Genomic DNA, 13,806 nt, shown 5'->3' on the forward strand with positions numbered 1-13,806 from the left:
AGAAGGGGACAATGAATAGCACATGAGTGATTTTCAACAATAAATGTGTACTGTAGTCTTCTTCATGGAAAAATAAGACATCCCCCTGAAAATAAGACCTAGGGCATATTTTGGCATTTCAAAAAATATAAGACAGTGCCTTATTATAGGGGAAACAGGGTAGATACCAATGCAGCATGACATTACAGTTCAATTCAACTAGCACTGCATTGAGCCGACAAGGTCAATTAGAGGATCTGCAGGAGGATCTGCAGGATTTGCAGTTTTCAAAGGGAGTCATATTGTAGGGAAGGATATGATTACATTATTGGTCCATTAATTCTGGAGGGTACAAATAGGCAGATAGATCTGTACCAGAATTTGCATTTATACTGTGCACATTTGCTATTTATGGCAAAAGCTCATCCATACCAGGCAAGTTTATTTCAGCTTTAACAGAGTCAGGAGGGGACTGAATTGATTATTTGAACTAGGATTCATTTCTGCATGAATGTGATTCTGTTCATGCTATACATTTTTCTGAAAAGCCATCTAGATACTAAGAAAGGGACAAGCTCATTCCCTTTTTTATTAGACAGATATTTTATATGACCTGCCGGTAGTGATCTCTAGAGGTGGAGTAAATGTTACTATTCTGTTTATGAGGATGTGAGTTCAATGATTGTGACATTCACCAAACATTTGCTGTATATGTATCTTTTTGGTGCATGTGTTTTTAATGGTAGTGCTTAATTCACTTTTATATACAGTTATCTTCTGTAGTTCTTCATTAAAATCTAGGGGCTTTATTTATAAAACAGGGAATCAGACATTCCCACAAAAATTCCCTTATGGGGATTATGTGTTTCAATGGCAGTAATTGATTCCCATCAGGGAATGCCTGAAGGAATGTCAGATTCCCTGATTTATAAAAAGAATCCAAAGTCCCTCTGATAATTTTATTGCTGCTCAAAGTAGCTTATCGTTCTTTGGTAACTTTTATGATACAGGTCAACTGAACTGTGTGGTGGAAAATGTCTTGTTGTAGAACCACAATTATCCTTAAACTATTTTGCCCTCATAAGCTAAAAAAAAGATTTACATGTCATTCGTGAAAAGGAACAGTGCTTCCATTTCTGTACTAGTCCATTTACCTCTTTTGCACCAGTTTGTGCAATCACCACAAGATGGCAACAAATTACAATGTTGCACAAACAACACTGCCTCATGGAAGCTTAGGGCTATTCATTAGAAGTTGTATGTCTTTTAAAACTAATCTTGTTTTACATCTCTATGGATGTCAGCTGTATATTTTTCTATTCTACTTATGGACAAGAGATGTCTCCCTATCCAGTCATTTTTTTGACAGCTGCTTTGATGGACAATCAGTGAGATATGTTTAAAAACTTGTCCTAATCACTGTGATCCTCTCTGAGATGAGTAGTGCTGACAGTGTCTTCTTTTTCGTGAGATTGGTGAAAAAAAAAATCCTGTAACTTTCTGTAAGGACCAGAGAAGAATGAGGAAAACTAACAAGAAAAATTCTAGTCTGGAGGATAAAGCACATAGTAATGTTTTCCTGTGATTATTAATATTGCCCCAGGTCCATGTGGAAGCTGAATTCAAAATCATGATAAATCAACTTTATACAGCCTTTTCCTGCATTGAATCCTATGTCAGGGAAAATGTTTCAGTACAATAACCACACCCAGATACATAAATACAATTAGTTTGATACAAGATGAATTATTAGATGTTTTGAAAAAGCTAGCATTGACATGCAAGTTTGACCATCCCACACATAATTTAGCAATAACAATAATATTTATTGGAACAGTTGGATACTGAGTTCCAACTTGCATCCATATTCATAAAATTCTTAAAAAATGTACTGTATAAATAGAAATAATGAGTTGATTTTAATAATTGCTTAAGTATATCATATAGTAGAAATTTGTTATATTACACATTAATTTAAAAAATATGTATAATTTAAGTTCTTTATGACTTTAAGACTTCATCTTAAGTAACAATCAGTTGTTGCCCAAATAACACAAACAAAAATTTTACACCTAACTGGTCAATAATAAACATAACACAGGTGTTAACTGCCACAGGTATTATAATATTACCTATTTTTAGTACTTAAACCTTATATGTAACATTTTAGTAAAGCTGTTGCATTGATATATCATTATAGTAAAGCTATGCATCATAAAGGTAATATTGTGTGGCAGGTACAATGCTTGGGTTAGATGCCATCACACTGTATACTCAGTTACCCGTTTGTGGCTACTATAGGACTAAAGAATACAGGTGTACCAACTTTGAATCTTTAGATATGTCCTTGCTCAAATATGGGACGTGCTGAATCCAAATTTATTCCTAAATATGTTAGAATAGATAGATATTTAATTTGGGGAATAAAATGATTCTGGCTAACTGCTCTTACAATCCAGATGTCATTCTGAAACATTCTAAAAAGTTCCAGAGGTCAAATAGTAAATGAAGAAGCTGCAAAATATACCCCTTCTTCATTAGTACTTAGATCACAAATTTTAACCCATTAAATAAAGGGACTGTCAAGCATCATTCGCTAAAGACAGTATTATTAAAATGATATATTACTATTTATATTATTATTATATAAATATTACATCAGATCTTCATATTGAACACAATGCTCTGAACCCTGCTCAAAGAGCATAAAGGATTCCTAAATAGCAGTGATGGATTGTATTGGATCACAGTTTTTAGTACTCATTGTCCTATGGTATTGTTTTGTCACCTTTTAGATAATGAAGGAGCCTACTGTCTATGGTTTGATCTGCTGCTAACTGAATCATGGTCTTGCCATGAGCCAAGTATAAAGACATCAGCAATCTTTATCTTCTGTACACATAACTGTAGATGCTGCATCATTTGAGATGTCGATAATGGGATGACATGCCCCCACTTTACATTGGGGCAGAAGATCCAGTTCCTCTTCTGATAACACTCTGTTCCATGTCTTGTTCATGTTTTACCCACATTTATTACAGTGTATAATGCAAATCTGCATTTAGTCCTTGGACATTAAAAGTGGTCATCATCAGATCTGAATATGTATGAATTGTTCTGCTTTTGCCTATTGACTGTTTAGATCCTGATGTTGATATAGCCTTTGGATTTATTTAGTGGCAGATTGTCTTGAAAATGTATTGAAAAGATCACAGGGGCAGAAAAGAGTTATGTATAATACAACAATTAGTTATTAGAACTGAAGTCTAGTTTCCATGTATAAAAAATGGTACAATACAGGAACTAGTGGCCTGTATCAGTAGTTGCTATGGAGGGAGCGCTCTACCTCCTGGATTGCTCTGCATGGGGTTCCTGCAAGAATGTGTTGTAAAGATCCCGTGGGACAGCTGATTCTGAGATGTATCAGCCTGTTAGAGGCAATGACCCATGACAGTAAGGAATGCATGGCCAAGCTGCACCACACTAATTTGTCTCTCCAAGTACTGTTCATTCTTTTCAGTAACTGAAAATAGTGTTTTCCACTTATTAAAGCCTAACTTTGAAAGATTTACAGTAAGTATTTTATTATAAATAACATTAGTTAAACCAGGAAACACTATTATTACAGACATTATTCTATTGCGCTAAATATAGTAGTTACACTGCCAATCTCTTCTATGGCCTGTTATGACTTGTTTAGTCCAAATGTGCATCCAATTCAATGTGTATCCATCCTTTTCCAGAGATTCACTATTTCACTGTGGGCAGCATTATGTAAATCTTGCTTAACAAATATAAATTTAGAAATACAGTATAGGTTGTCAGCTAACTTACTGGTTCAAAATAGGCTGATGGACTGCATTATTTTTATTATCTGTGCAGCCTACAGAAGGCATTACTTTACTCTTTGAACCTGGTCCTTTCAAACAATAGTTAGCTGTATATAACTATTACTTTTGTGTCACACGTCACCTGATATCTTGTTTTTATATTTTTCAAAAATTTTTATATGCATCCGTTACATATTTCATCCTACTTAGTAACATAACGTATAGACAACATCAATTACACATATATTTTATGCAGGAACTTTTGGTTCCACTTAAAATCTGGGTATAATAATGATAAGTAATTCCTAGGATTTAACCTAACTCATGCCCTAAGCTTAACAGTAAAGGTAAACCTGACCCCAAAACCTTTACTAACAAAAAACCTAAACTGACCACTATGTCCTTTTGACATCTGAAATGGGTAAATATATGTGTAATCAGCATAATACAACTGTAAGGAGCATTTTTTTATTAACTCACATTTTTTCCCTTAAATTGGTTAAACATTCATTTGGATGTAATTGTTGAAATGCAGGGTTTGGTTCTTCCTTTTGCTATGTTTTTTTGCATTCTAATAAATATATTTTAGTGCCCAGCAAACCAATCTTTTTAGTCTATTACCACTATTATTATTTTTTATTGAGATATGAAAAATGAAGGTCAAAAATGCTCTCATCCACTGGGAATTTAAATTGTGGATGGAGAAATAACTCTGTGAGATAGCTGAAAGAAACAATTTATCAGGAACTGGGATTTTCTCCTTAACCGAAAACACATAAGAATAAAGCTGTCACACTAATATATTTATGTTTTATTAGACTTGACCGCCATGGAACAGATGCTTTTTTTCTTCTTCTTATTAAAACAATCACAATATAATATATAAACACATTTTAATATATATATATATATGTATGTATGTGTATATATATATATATATATATATATATATATATATATAAATATATACAGAGAATTCAATTTAAGGGTATTACAAAGGACACCAGAGACTGTTGATTCAGGGAATTTTTATCCTTGTTAGTCCAAATTAGACCATGCTTCAAACTTGTTTTTTTCACTTTCCTCTGTATCAAATATGCAAATAAATGTGTATATAGGGTTCTGTCTGGAATACTAAGGATTTCTACTATGTTTATTTATTTATTTTTCCTTGTGTTTAAACTCAGCCTAATTGTATAGTTTTATTTGTATTGATCTGGATCAATTTATATATATATATATATATATATATATATATGAACATATATAAAATATGGACACATATTTGAACATATAAATATTATGGACATATATCGATTCAAACCTTAAAACAGTACCAATTTTCTAAAATATTGGGACAATGAAAATAATGGAGGGTTATTACTTGTTCCCTCATCTATTCTTATTCTGTTTAATGTACAGTGCTGCATAATATGCTGTCTCTTTTTAAATCCTTTTCATTAAAATTAATAATTCTCTTGTTCTTCTTTATTCTGAATGCAAACCCTAAATCTTTTTTTACTGAGTTTTGCATCATGTCTCATCTATACAGTTTTCATCAACTTTTTTTTTAATGAATCTGTTGCAGAGTTTCAAATAATCTTCCTAGTGATAGTACTTCCTGTTTTAGGCTGACAACATTACGTCGGTGCCTTGTCAACCTGCCATCTGCCCTGCTTTTGGCCATTAGGTTTTCTAGATGGAATGTTGCCTAAGTTTTGATCTGTGCCCAGACCAATCCAACCTCTGCTTATTATACTTACATTCCTTCACTGATCTTTTTGCCAGGAGCTGGTACATCCAGTTATAGAAATATTGTGGCTCAAATCCCTAGTTCACATAGGCAACATCAACATTTTTTTTCCTGCTATTTTTTTTAAACTTTTGATGTATTTATGGTATTTAAATTTATTTAATTAGTTTAGAGGGTCTTTTTAATGTGTTTCCCACCACTTTAAACATCTGAGAAAGAAACATAAAATAATAAGGTTCATGAGAGATCATTTTTTGGCACAAGAACAGGTCCATGATAGTTGAAAGAAGTTTCTGGAACGATGTTTGAACTGTTGCACCCTTTAAAACCACCTTTATTTTCCAAAATATTGTGATTTATAAATTTTCAGGTAGATTACATTTCTAAATGTACTCATCCCTGAATTATTATTATACCAGGAAAAAAATCTTCAGTCCTGTGTGAGCATGTACAGGGTTTCTTTTAGTAGTTCCTAGCAACGAACAGTGGGGGAGTGGTGTAAAGGTAAATGCAATAGGAGTCAACCTAAAAGAAAACCTATTGCTTTACCTTGCATGGGCAAACCAAAGGACCACTTTAAAGGCTGCCATACACTGAAATTTTCAGCAGGTTAAATATTAGATTTGATAAAATAATCAAATCTAAGAAAAATCTAATTTAAAAATGTACTGCTCTACTTTGAATCCCCTATTCACGTTACAAGGTAACATTAATCAATGAAGGTGGCCACAGCTTCATTCTGATTTAAATTTAACCAAATAGAGTTAAGCGATTAATATCAGCGAGATATTGTTTGTTTATGTGATTGTGGATCATTTAACCAGTGTGTGACCAACAATAATTTTCAAGTCCACTTTAACTTTGATTTGAGGAATACCTCATACCTAGTAAGTAGCCATATTTTCAGAATGCTTCTTATTCTTAATAGAACTGCAGCCTTTTGCCATATGAGAGTCTCCTAGAGTGGTCCAACATTCTTAGTACTAAAACAAGTATGTAGACTAGAAGACCAGATGTAAGGTTATGCTGACTTCACTATCTGCAATATTTGTTCTGGTTCAATAACTGCAGTTCTGGGTAAAAGTTTTAAGCAAACTTATAGGAAAATTTTCTTTTAAAAAATGTTAAAATATTTTTAATAGTTAACTCCATGATTTATCTCTTGCATAGATTTTAATTTCTGCAATTTAAAAGTTTAAACAGCTTATGACAAAAATCTATGGTTTGTTACGAAGGGTTTTCTTCGGTGTCTCATGTTTGTTAGGAGGTGCAAACATTTTCATCTTAGATTTTTTTCAGCTCTGCTGGGATATTAAGATGCTTTTGTAACAAGGAAGAATGTTCGTGGGGGTGAAGTTTAGAGGATTAAAAAATAATGGTCTTTGGATTTGAAGAATATAAAGCTGGCAAGAATGTAGAAGAATGCTAACCAGCCAGTTACAATTACAAAACATCAGGAATAATGTAAAATCAAATTAATATTACCTAAATTCACCGGTATTCACTGGTCAGTTTGGTTTAATTATTTGTAATATTATAATGCATTGGAAAAGGTTTAGGAAAAATAACTAAAACAAATGGTAATGTCCAGATAAAACAGATAAACCCATATTTTAGACAAGGCAAATTCCAATAGCAATCATAGATAATAGATGTACTCACACCCTGCATTGCAGCTATTTCTTTTCATCTCTAAATTAGGCTGGGGGGGAGGTCTGTCAGGTATGACCATGGGACATCCAAAAAACAAGAGATGCCATACTACACTTCCCAGCATTCCTGTATTGCAGTAAAGAAACATGGGGGTGATTTACTAAAGCACATTAGACTGATCTCTTAACAGAGTGAATATCCATTCTGCAAAGGGTAAATTCTCTTAGATCTGTAAATGTAAAGAATACCCAATCACATGTTAGGAAGTGTAAAAACGATTTTTGATTAAAATGACTGTGTGTAAGAAGTAACAAAGGTTTCACTCTTTTCACTAAGCCAAGTAAAGACAGCAACATCCTAAACTGCTTTAGTAGATCAAGCTGTGTCTACATCAGGAAGTCACAAAAAGTAAGTGATGAGCAATTGTAAGACCTCAATCTGTTACTTGGAAACTTAAAGGCTGCACAGCTACACAATTATTTTTTGTACTTGAAAAGTTAATCAATACAAAAATCACTACTACTGTACTATAATAATCAACATATTTGTTTTGAAACTTTACCTTATTCAGATTTTTTTTTAGATTTCTATGTTTCTTACTAGAAAAGTACTAAAGGACATGTCTTTCAGTAAGGATGTCAGTGTTAGTGACAACTGTTTAGTTGTAATTTAATATTACTATAGGTTTTCCTATAAGTAAGTTTTACTCCTTTGTCTTCTGAGAAGGAGGTAAATGGTAATCCCTTCCCTCCCCAATGGACATACATGCAGTAGTGAAAAACATTACAAAAAAATTCAATTTAAAATGAAGAACATATAAACATATTCCATATACTAAGATAAATAAGTTGGAATATAAACCAAAAACAAAAAAATGTAAATAAATACATTTAAAGATTGTAATTTTTAAACATTTATTTAAAGGAGGGGGGATTGAAATCACATTGCCTATCTTTTTTCTCCCTTTTACCAGTAAAACATTTTTTGCAGCTGCAGAGGTTAGCGGCTTGTTTTTTTTTCCCTTTTTTTTATTCCTTTTTACAAATATAGCAGCTGAGAATACAAGCAGTTAAAATAAATATATTGTTATTTTACATGTGCTTTACCTAATGCAAATCTGCAATTTTATTTTAATGGAAATAATGGTGCTACCATGCTGTTATCTTGCTGCTGTAGACATTCTACTAGTGCAGAGTTAGGGGTTGCTGTTCATGTGTCCAATTTATAAATAGTTCCTGAGGCTGACAAAAATATACATCTTTGCCCTGGCTACTTACTGGTATTTTGTTTATATGTTAGGTATCTAATTCCTTTTTTACATCTGCAGATTGAGGAAGGAGGGAAAGTTGATGCACTGGAATGCCAGCTACAAGTGGGAGATGAATTAGTGAGAATCAATGATGTGGAACTAAGCAGTTCAAGAAGGGAAGCCATCTCTCTTGTAAAAAGTTCCTACAAGAATCTTCAGCTGGTTGTACGAAGGTAGGACATATAGTATTTACCAAATTATCTATCCTCAAATTAAACCATTAAATCATCTCCCTGAGCAAAATGCCAAACCCACTCCATTTCATGCTCCATGTTATATATTTCCTGCTAAAAAGAATATATTTTTAGAGATAGTGGGATCCACTTATAGGGGCTTCAGCACTTGTATTTGATCTCCCAAAGCAATGTAAGGCATTTTAGGAAATTGTTAAAATGTTGAACATTTACCAAAATGAAAAAATTAATTATGTGATTATAATGAACTACAGTTTTGTATACTGTTGTGAAGGACTAAAATCCTTGTTGGTTTTTTTCCCCATCTTCTTCACTTAAGAGGGATATCCCTTTTACATCCTGCAAAGTAAAAAGAACCTGGAGTTGTTTTAGTTTTGTTTTTTAACATGACAAAGGGTCAGAACCTTTTTTTTAGGTTTGTACTGTCATTTGGGTTTCTATTCTTTTTTCTATTTGACAAGCAGAATGTAGTATCTCTCAACAGAGACACAGACAACAGCAGGTAAGCAACAGAAGTTCTGACATTTACCAACCCAATCTAAACGTTCCAGTCATGATGGGGGAGGTCAGCTATGATGGAAAGGGGCAGCCAAGAAAAGGAGGGTGTCATCTAAGATGGAGGTCAGCCAGGAAGAAATTGGGCCCAGCCAGCAAAAAGATGACCAGCCAGGGCAGAGGGGCTAACTTGGGAAAATGTACACAACACAGATTGAGATAGTTGGATGGGGTTAATAAAAGGGGTACAGTCAGGGCAAAGGGGAATATGCCAGAAAAGTCGGGGGAAACCATGATCTACAAGAAGTCAGCAAGAACAGAAGGGTAAAAAGGATCAATCCATGCAGAAGGGGTCATTTGGGTCACAAGGGGCAAGCCAGGACAGAGTTTGTTAGCCAGGATAGAAAGAGGATCAGTCAGAATGCATCCCTACTACTGAGTGCCATTAAATATCCTTTAGCCTTACTAAGTCCTTTAGTCCTTTAACTCTCCTTAACTTTCCCCTCCTCAGAACTAGCACTTTAGCTAAGCTGAAAAAGCACTGACCCACTCCACACTTCCAAAAATTTGAAAGTATGTCAGGGGAGGTGGGATCAGAAGACTTGATGCTTTTTCAGACAGCGATACATTACTGACAGACAGGAAGCAGTACCACAGGCTAAACAATGGATTGAGTGAGTGCTCCATTGCAGCTTTGAACCTGTGGTCTCAGCAAGCAAAAAAAATTGTTGGTAATAGTCACATGAAAAAAAAAAAAAAAACAGAGCAGCCCCCAAGGAATATGTGCCCCTAGCCCAGTATTCTCCTGAGTAATTGTGAAAATGCGAACATTTTGGATGCCACCTTGTGCCTGCCCACATCAGTACGGTATTGAAGGTAAAGGTAATAAAGAATACAGTACTGTACTTTACACAGTAAAAAATATAAACAATACTGTACTAAAATCTATGTACGGGTACTCACCAATAATGTTTATTGATGTTGATGAATCAGGCTGTGGAGTACTGTAACATTATGATGAAGGTGTGATGATGAAGTTTACTGCACAGCAGAGAAGATGATTTACATCTCCATGGGCGCCTCTGTAGGAGCTTCCAAAAAAAATGATTCTTCTGGCTCTACTACAGGAGCCGTATCTTCTGGTGGGGTTTCTTTCTGGCTTATTTTGGTCCTTGTGAGGAACATTGTTATCCGAAGTTGCTGCTGTTCTTTCTCCAAGGTGTCTAGGAGATTTTTATACAGCTGGAGCAGTGTATCAAAGCCAGTGTTAAATTTTAATGCCCGAATCATGTGAGGATCCCATGACTCAACCATCGTTTGCACATTCCTTGCTGTCCTCAAGATCTCTGACAAACGTTTCAATGTCAGGCCCTGTTCTTTCTCTGCATCTGTCTCCAACTCTGCTTCCACATCCTGTTCACTGGCAGACTTCATCAACACCTCTAGATCAGCATCTGTCAGGGGTTCAGAATGGGCATCGATGAGGCTATGTACTTCTTCCTCAGTAATGTCATCAAAACCTTCGCCACCAAGTAATTTAGCCAGTCTCACCGCCTTGTCGGCAGCCACATGCTGAATTTTGTCAGGGAGAAGCTCTTGTAATCATGCACACACTCTGGCCAAAGCTTCTTCCAGCATGCATTGAGTGTTTCTTTTTTCATCTCCTTGAGGGCATTTTGGATGACAGACAGACACAATGAGATGGTAAATTCACGCCAGTACCCCTTTAGCATGATGTTCTCGTCTGTGTCCATTACACTCACAAGATGTTGAAGTAAGATCTACGTTTACAAGACCTTAAATGCTCGGATCACGCCTTGGTCCATAGGTTGGATGAGGGAGGTGGTGTTGGGAGGCAGGAACTCTATTTGACTAAACTATTTGAACACCCTCAGAATACATATCTGCATGGTGCCCACCAGCATTGTCCATAGGCAGCAACACCTTGAACTTCATACCCAAGGTATTCCTTTACTTAAGGGACAAAGCACTGCTGGAACCAGTGCGAAACCAAGGTTTTCGTTATCCAGGCCTTACAGTTATGCATCCAGAACAGTTGTAGTTTTTGTACTTGTTCTCATGGGCCCCAGGGTTTGCTGATTTATAAATAATGCCTGCCTTTAGCATGTGACCAGCAGCATTGCCACACATAATGAGTGTTACCCTGTCTTTATGTGCCTTGAACCCTGGAGCTTTAGCTTCGTCCTTCCTAAAATACGTTCTAGACAACATGTTTTTCCAAAACAAGCCAGTCTCTTTCATATTAAATACTTGTACGGGCTTGTATCTCTTTTCCCGGACAATGGCCTTCAAAGTACTTCTCTGCTGCCTCTGTGTTGGCGGATGCTGCCTCTCCATACAACGATGCTGAAATTAAGTTGAACCGTTTTTGAAAATGGTCTAACCATTCCCTACTGGCAACGAAATCTTCAGTGTCCCTTGATGTTCCTGGTTGTTGTTCTGCGCCTTCTTCCATTGAAAACTGCTGGTACAGATTCCGTGCCTTTTCTCTGGTAATGTTGCCATCTCAAGGGATATATTTTTTCCTGCAATCATTTATCCATAACGCCAATGCCGATTCCATCCTAACAATGTATTTATTCCTAACATTGAAACATTTTTAGCAGTTTCACAAAACTCGATGAAACGGTACGCTTAATAGCTGCTTTGATCTTCTGGATGAAGCGTACCATACTTTCATTGATGTTGTATTAGTGGGCTACAGCCACAAAGTTTTCTTTTTCGAGAAGCATATCCAACAATTCCATCTTCTTCTGAAGTGTCATAGTAGCCTTCGGCCTAATAATTTTCTTTGCCAGAAGCCTTAGAATCCTTAGAAGGTGCAGGCCGTTTGGGAGTCATCTTAGGGTTTGCAGAAAACACAAATTAAATACATTAATCACACAAAGCTAACACACTACATGATACAGTACATTACCTTAATGAACAAGGTTGTGACGCGCGATAAACTGACCGAGCCGGGACCTAGATTCAAATGTTGAAAAAAAGGCATCACATGAGAGCAGCCAATAGAAAGCAAGGAAAATTGAAGATGCGTTCTGCTTGGCTACATCCACGCAAGCACATTTCATCTTCTTCGCCAGCATTTTTATAGCGTATGAGTGTTCTGTTCTAATATTATGAGAGGCCTTAGTGTTTTCTTTACGATGGGACTAAAATATAGTAATTTACAGTATCATATCCAAGAAAAAAAAAGTGAATTTGTGAAGCCGCAGATTTAGAAGCGCAATTTTTCGGGGTGGTACTGTAAGTGTACTGCACTTTAAGTAGGAGATGTATAGGTCAGTGCTTTGTGTTTATTGAACATTGGATGTTTTTTCCCGACATGACTGAAGAAATACCAATTTTACAGGTGCACAGTTGAGCAACTTAAATCAAGAATGTAGCTTATCAGTTTTCACACTTCTAAGTTTCCTTCTAAAGCCTGTGCATTTGAAAGATATTTTATTCTAAAAAAGATTCATTTTTAAAATCAAACAAGCCACGCCACCATTTTTAGTTTGAAAGTTTGTACTAACGCATTTGTAATTTTTTTTTTCTTTGGCCATGTTTAATGGGAGAGAAATGCTAACAATAGGAACAGATAGCAATACAAATGTAATAGAAGCTGCAACCTTTCTATACTCGTAAGAGGGTTTTGCTAATAGTTATTCATCTATTACATATGTTCATGGCCGCTTCCCTGAATTATATATTAAGAATGGATAGAACAAAGCAACGAGAAAGCTAGGGTTTCTTTGTGCGGCAGTAAGGAATCTATATTGTGAAAAAACATCAAAATTACAAAGTGAAATTACAATTCACACTAAAAAGGAACATACAATGCTTTGCTTTTACCATACATTCAGTGTGAGAAAATAGTTGCTCAACTAGTACATTGTTTTTCCTAATGAAATGGTAAGTATTAACGTAGCTGGCGCATTTCGCCATTCGGCTTCCACAGGGATATATAGAGTACGTTGTACTTGACTGAATAATAAAATCAAAGTAGGTAAGGGTAATTACAAAAATGTTAGTTCAAGATACAGTAACACAGTAAAAAAGAATTACATATCAGATAATAAAATAATATTGTACAAAGACCGAAATGATGATAGTATTTGTTCAAGGTATTGTTCATATACTGTGATAGTAATTCTGTAGTTTGTGTGTCAATCAAGGACAAAAAAAAATAATTTCATGTAAGATAATAAGTCTTAAGTCCTGAGTCTTTACCTAATAAGGCATAGTGAAATCTTATAAAATTCTCATATGAACATAGAGTTGAACATTAAACATTATTTTACATCTTTATCCTATGTAATATGATGGCTAGTACTGTGGGTTAGAGTGTACGTAGGCTTAATATAAGGGCAAATTCTATTGTTTTTGCATATGTTATCCTTTTTTACTTGGTAATATTTTATTTGTTTTCTTTTGATTTTACTACAAATTTATTTTTCATATTTTCATAGGAAGATTGGGTCAAGATTGTAAAGCTGTGTAAAGCTACGTACACACTTCCAATTATTATCGTCGGAAAACGAACGACGAACGTTCCTGCACGATATATATGAACGATCGTATAGCACC

The 13,806-nt window shown here is 35.1% G+C and overlaps 1 protein-coding gene across 1 annotated transcript in view; it reads left to right on the forward strand.

Moving 5' to 3' along the window:
• The window catches only part of SHROOM3 (shroom family member 3), a 172,341-nt gene that overhangs the window by 24,635 nt on the left and 133,900 nt on the right, over positions 1–13,806 (forward strand). The window contains exon 2 of the mRNA XM_072405481.1: positions 8,543–8,697. Within this exon, the coding sequence (XP_072261582.1) occupies positions 8,543–8,697 (155 nt within the window). The remainder of the gene's footprint in view (positions 1–8,542; positions 8,698–13,806) is intronic.

Source organism: Pyxicephalus adspersus, chromosome 3 (genome assembly GCF_032062135.1).
Source record: "Pyxicephalus adspersus chromosome 3, UCB_Pads_2.0, whole genome shotgun sequence".
Classification (NCBI taxonomy): Eukaryota; Metazoa; Chordata; class Amphibia; order Anura; family Pyxicephalidae; genus Pyxicephalus; species Pyxicephalus adspersus.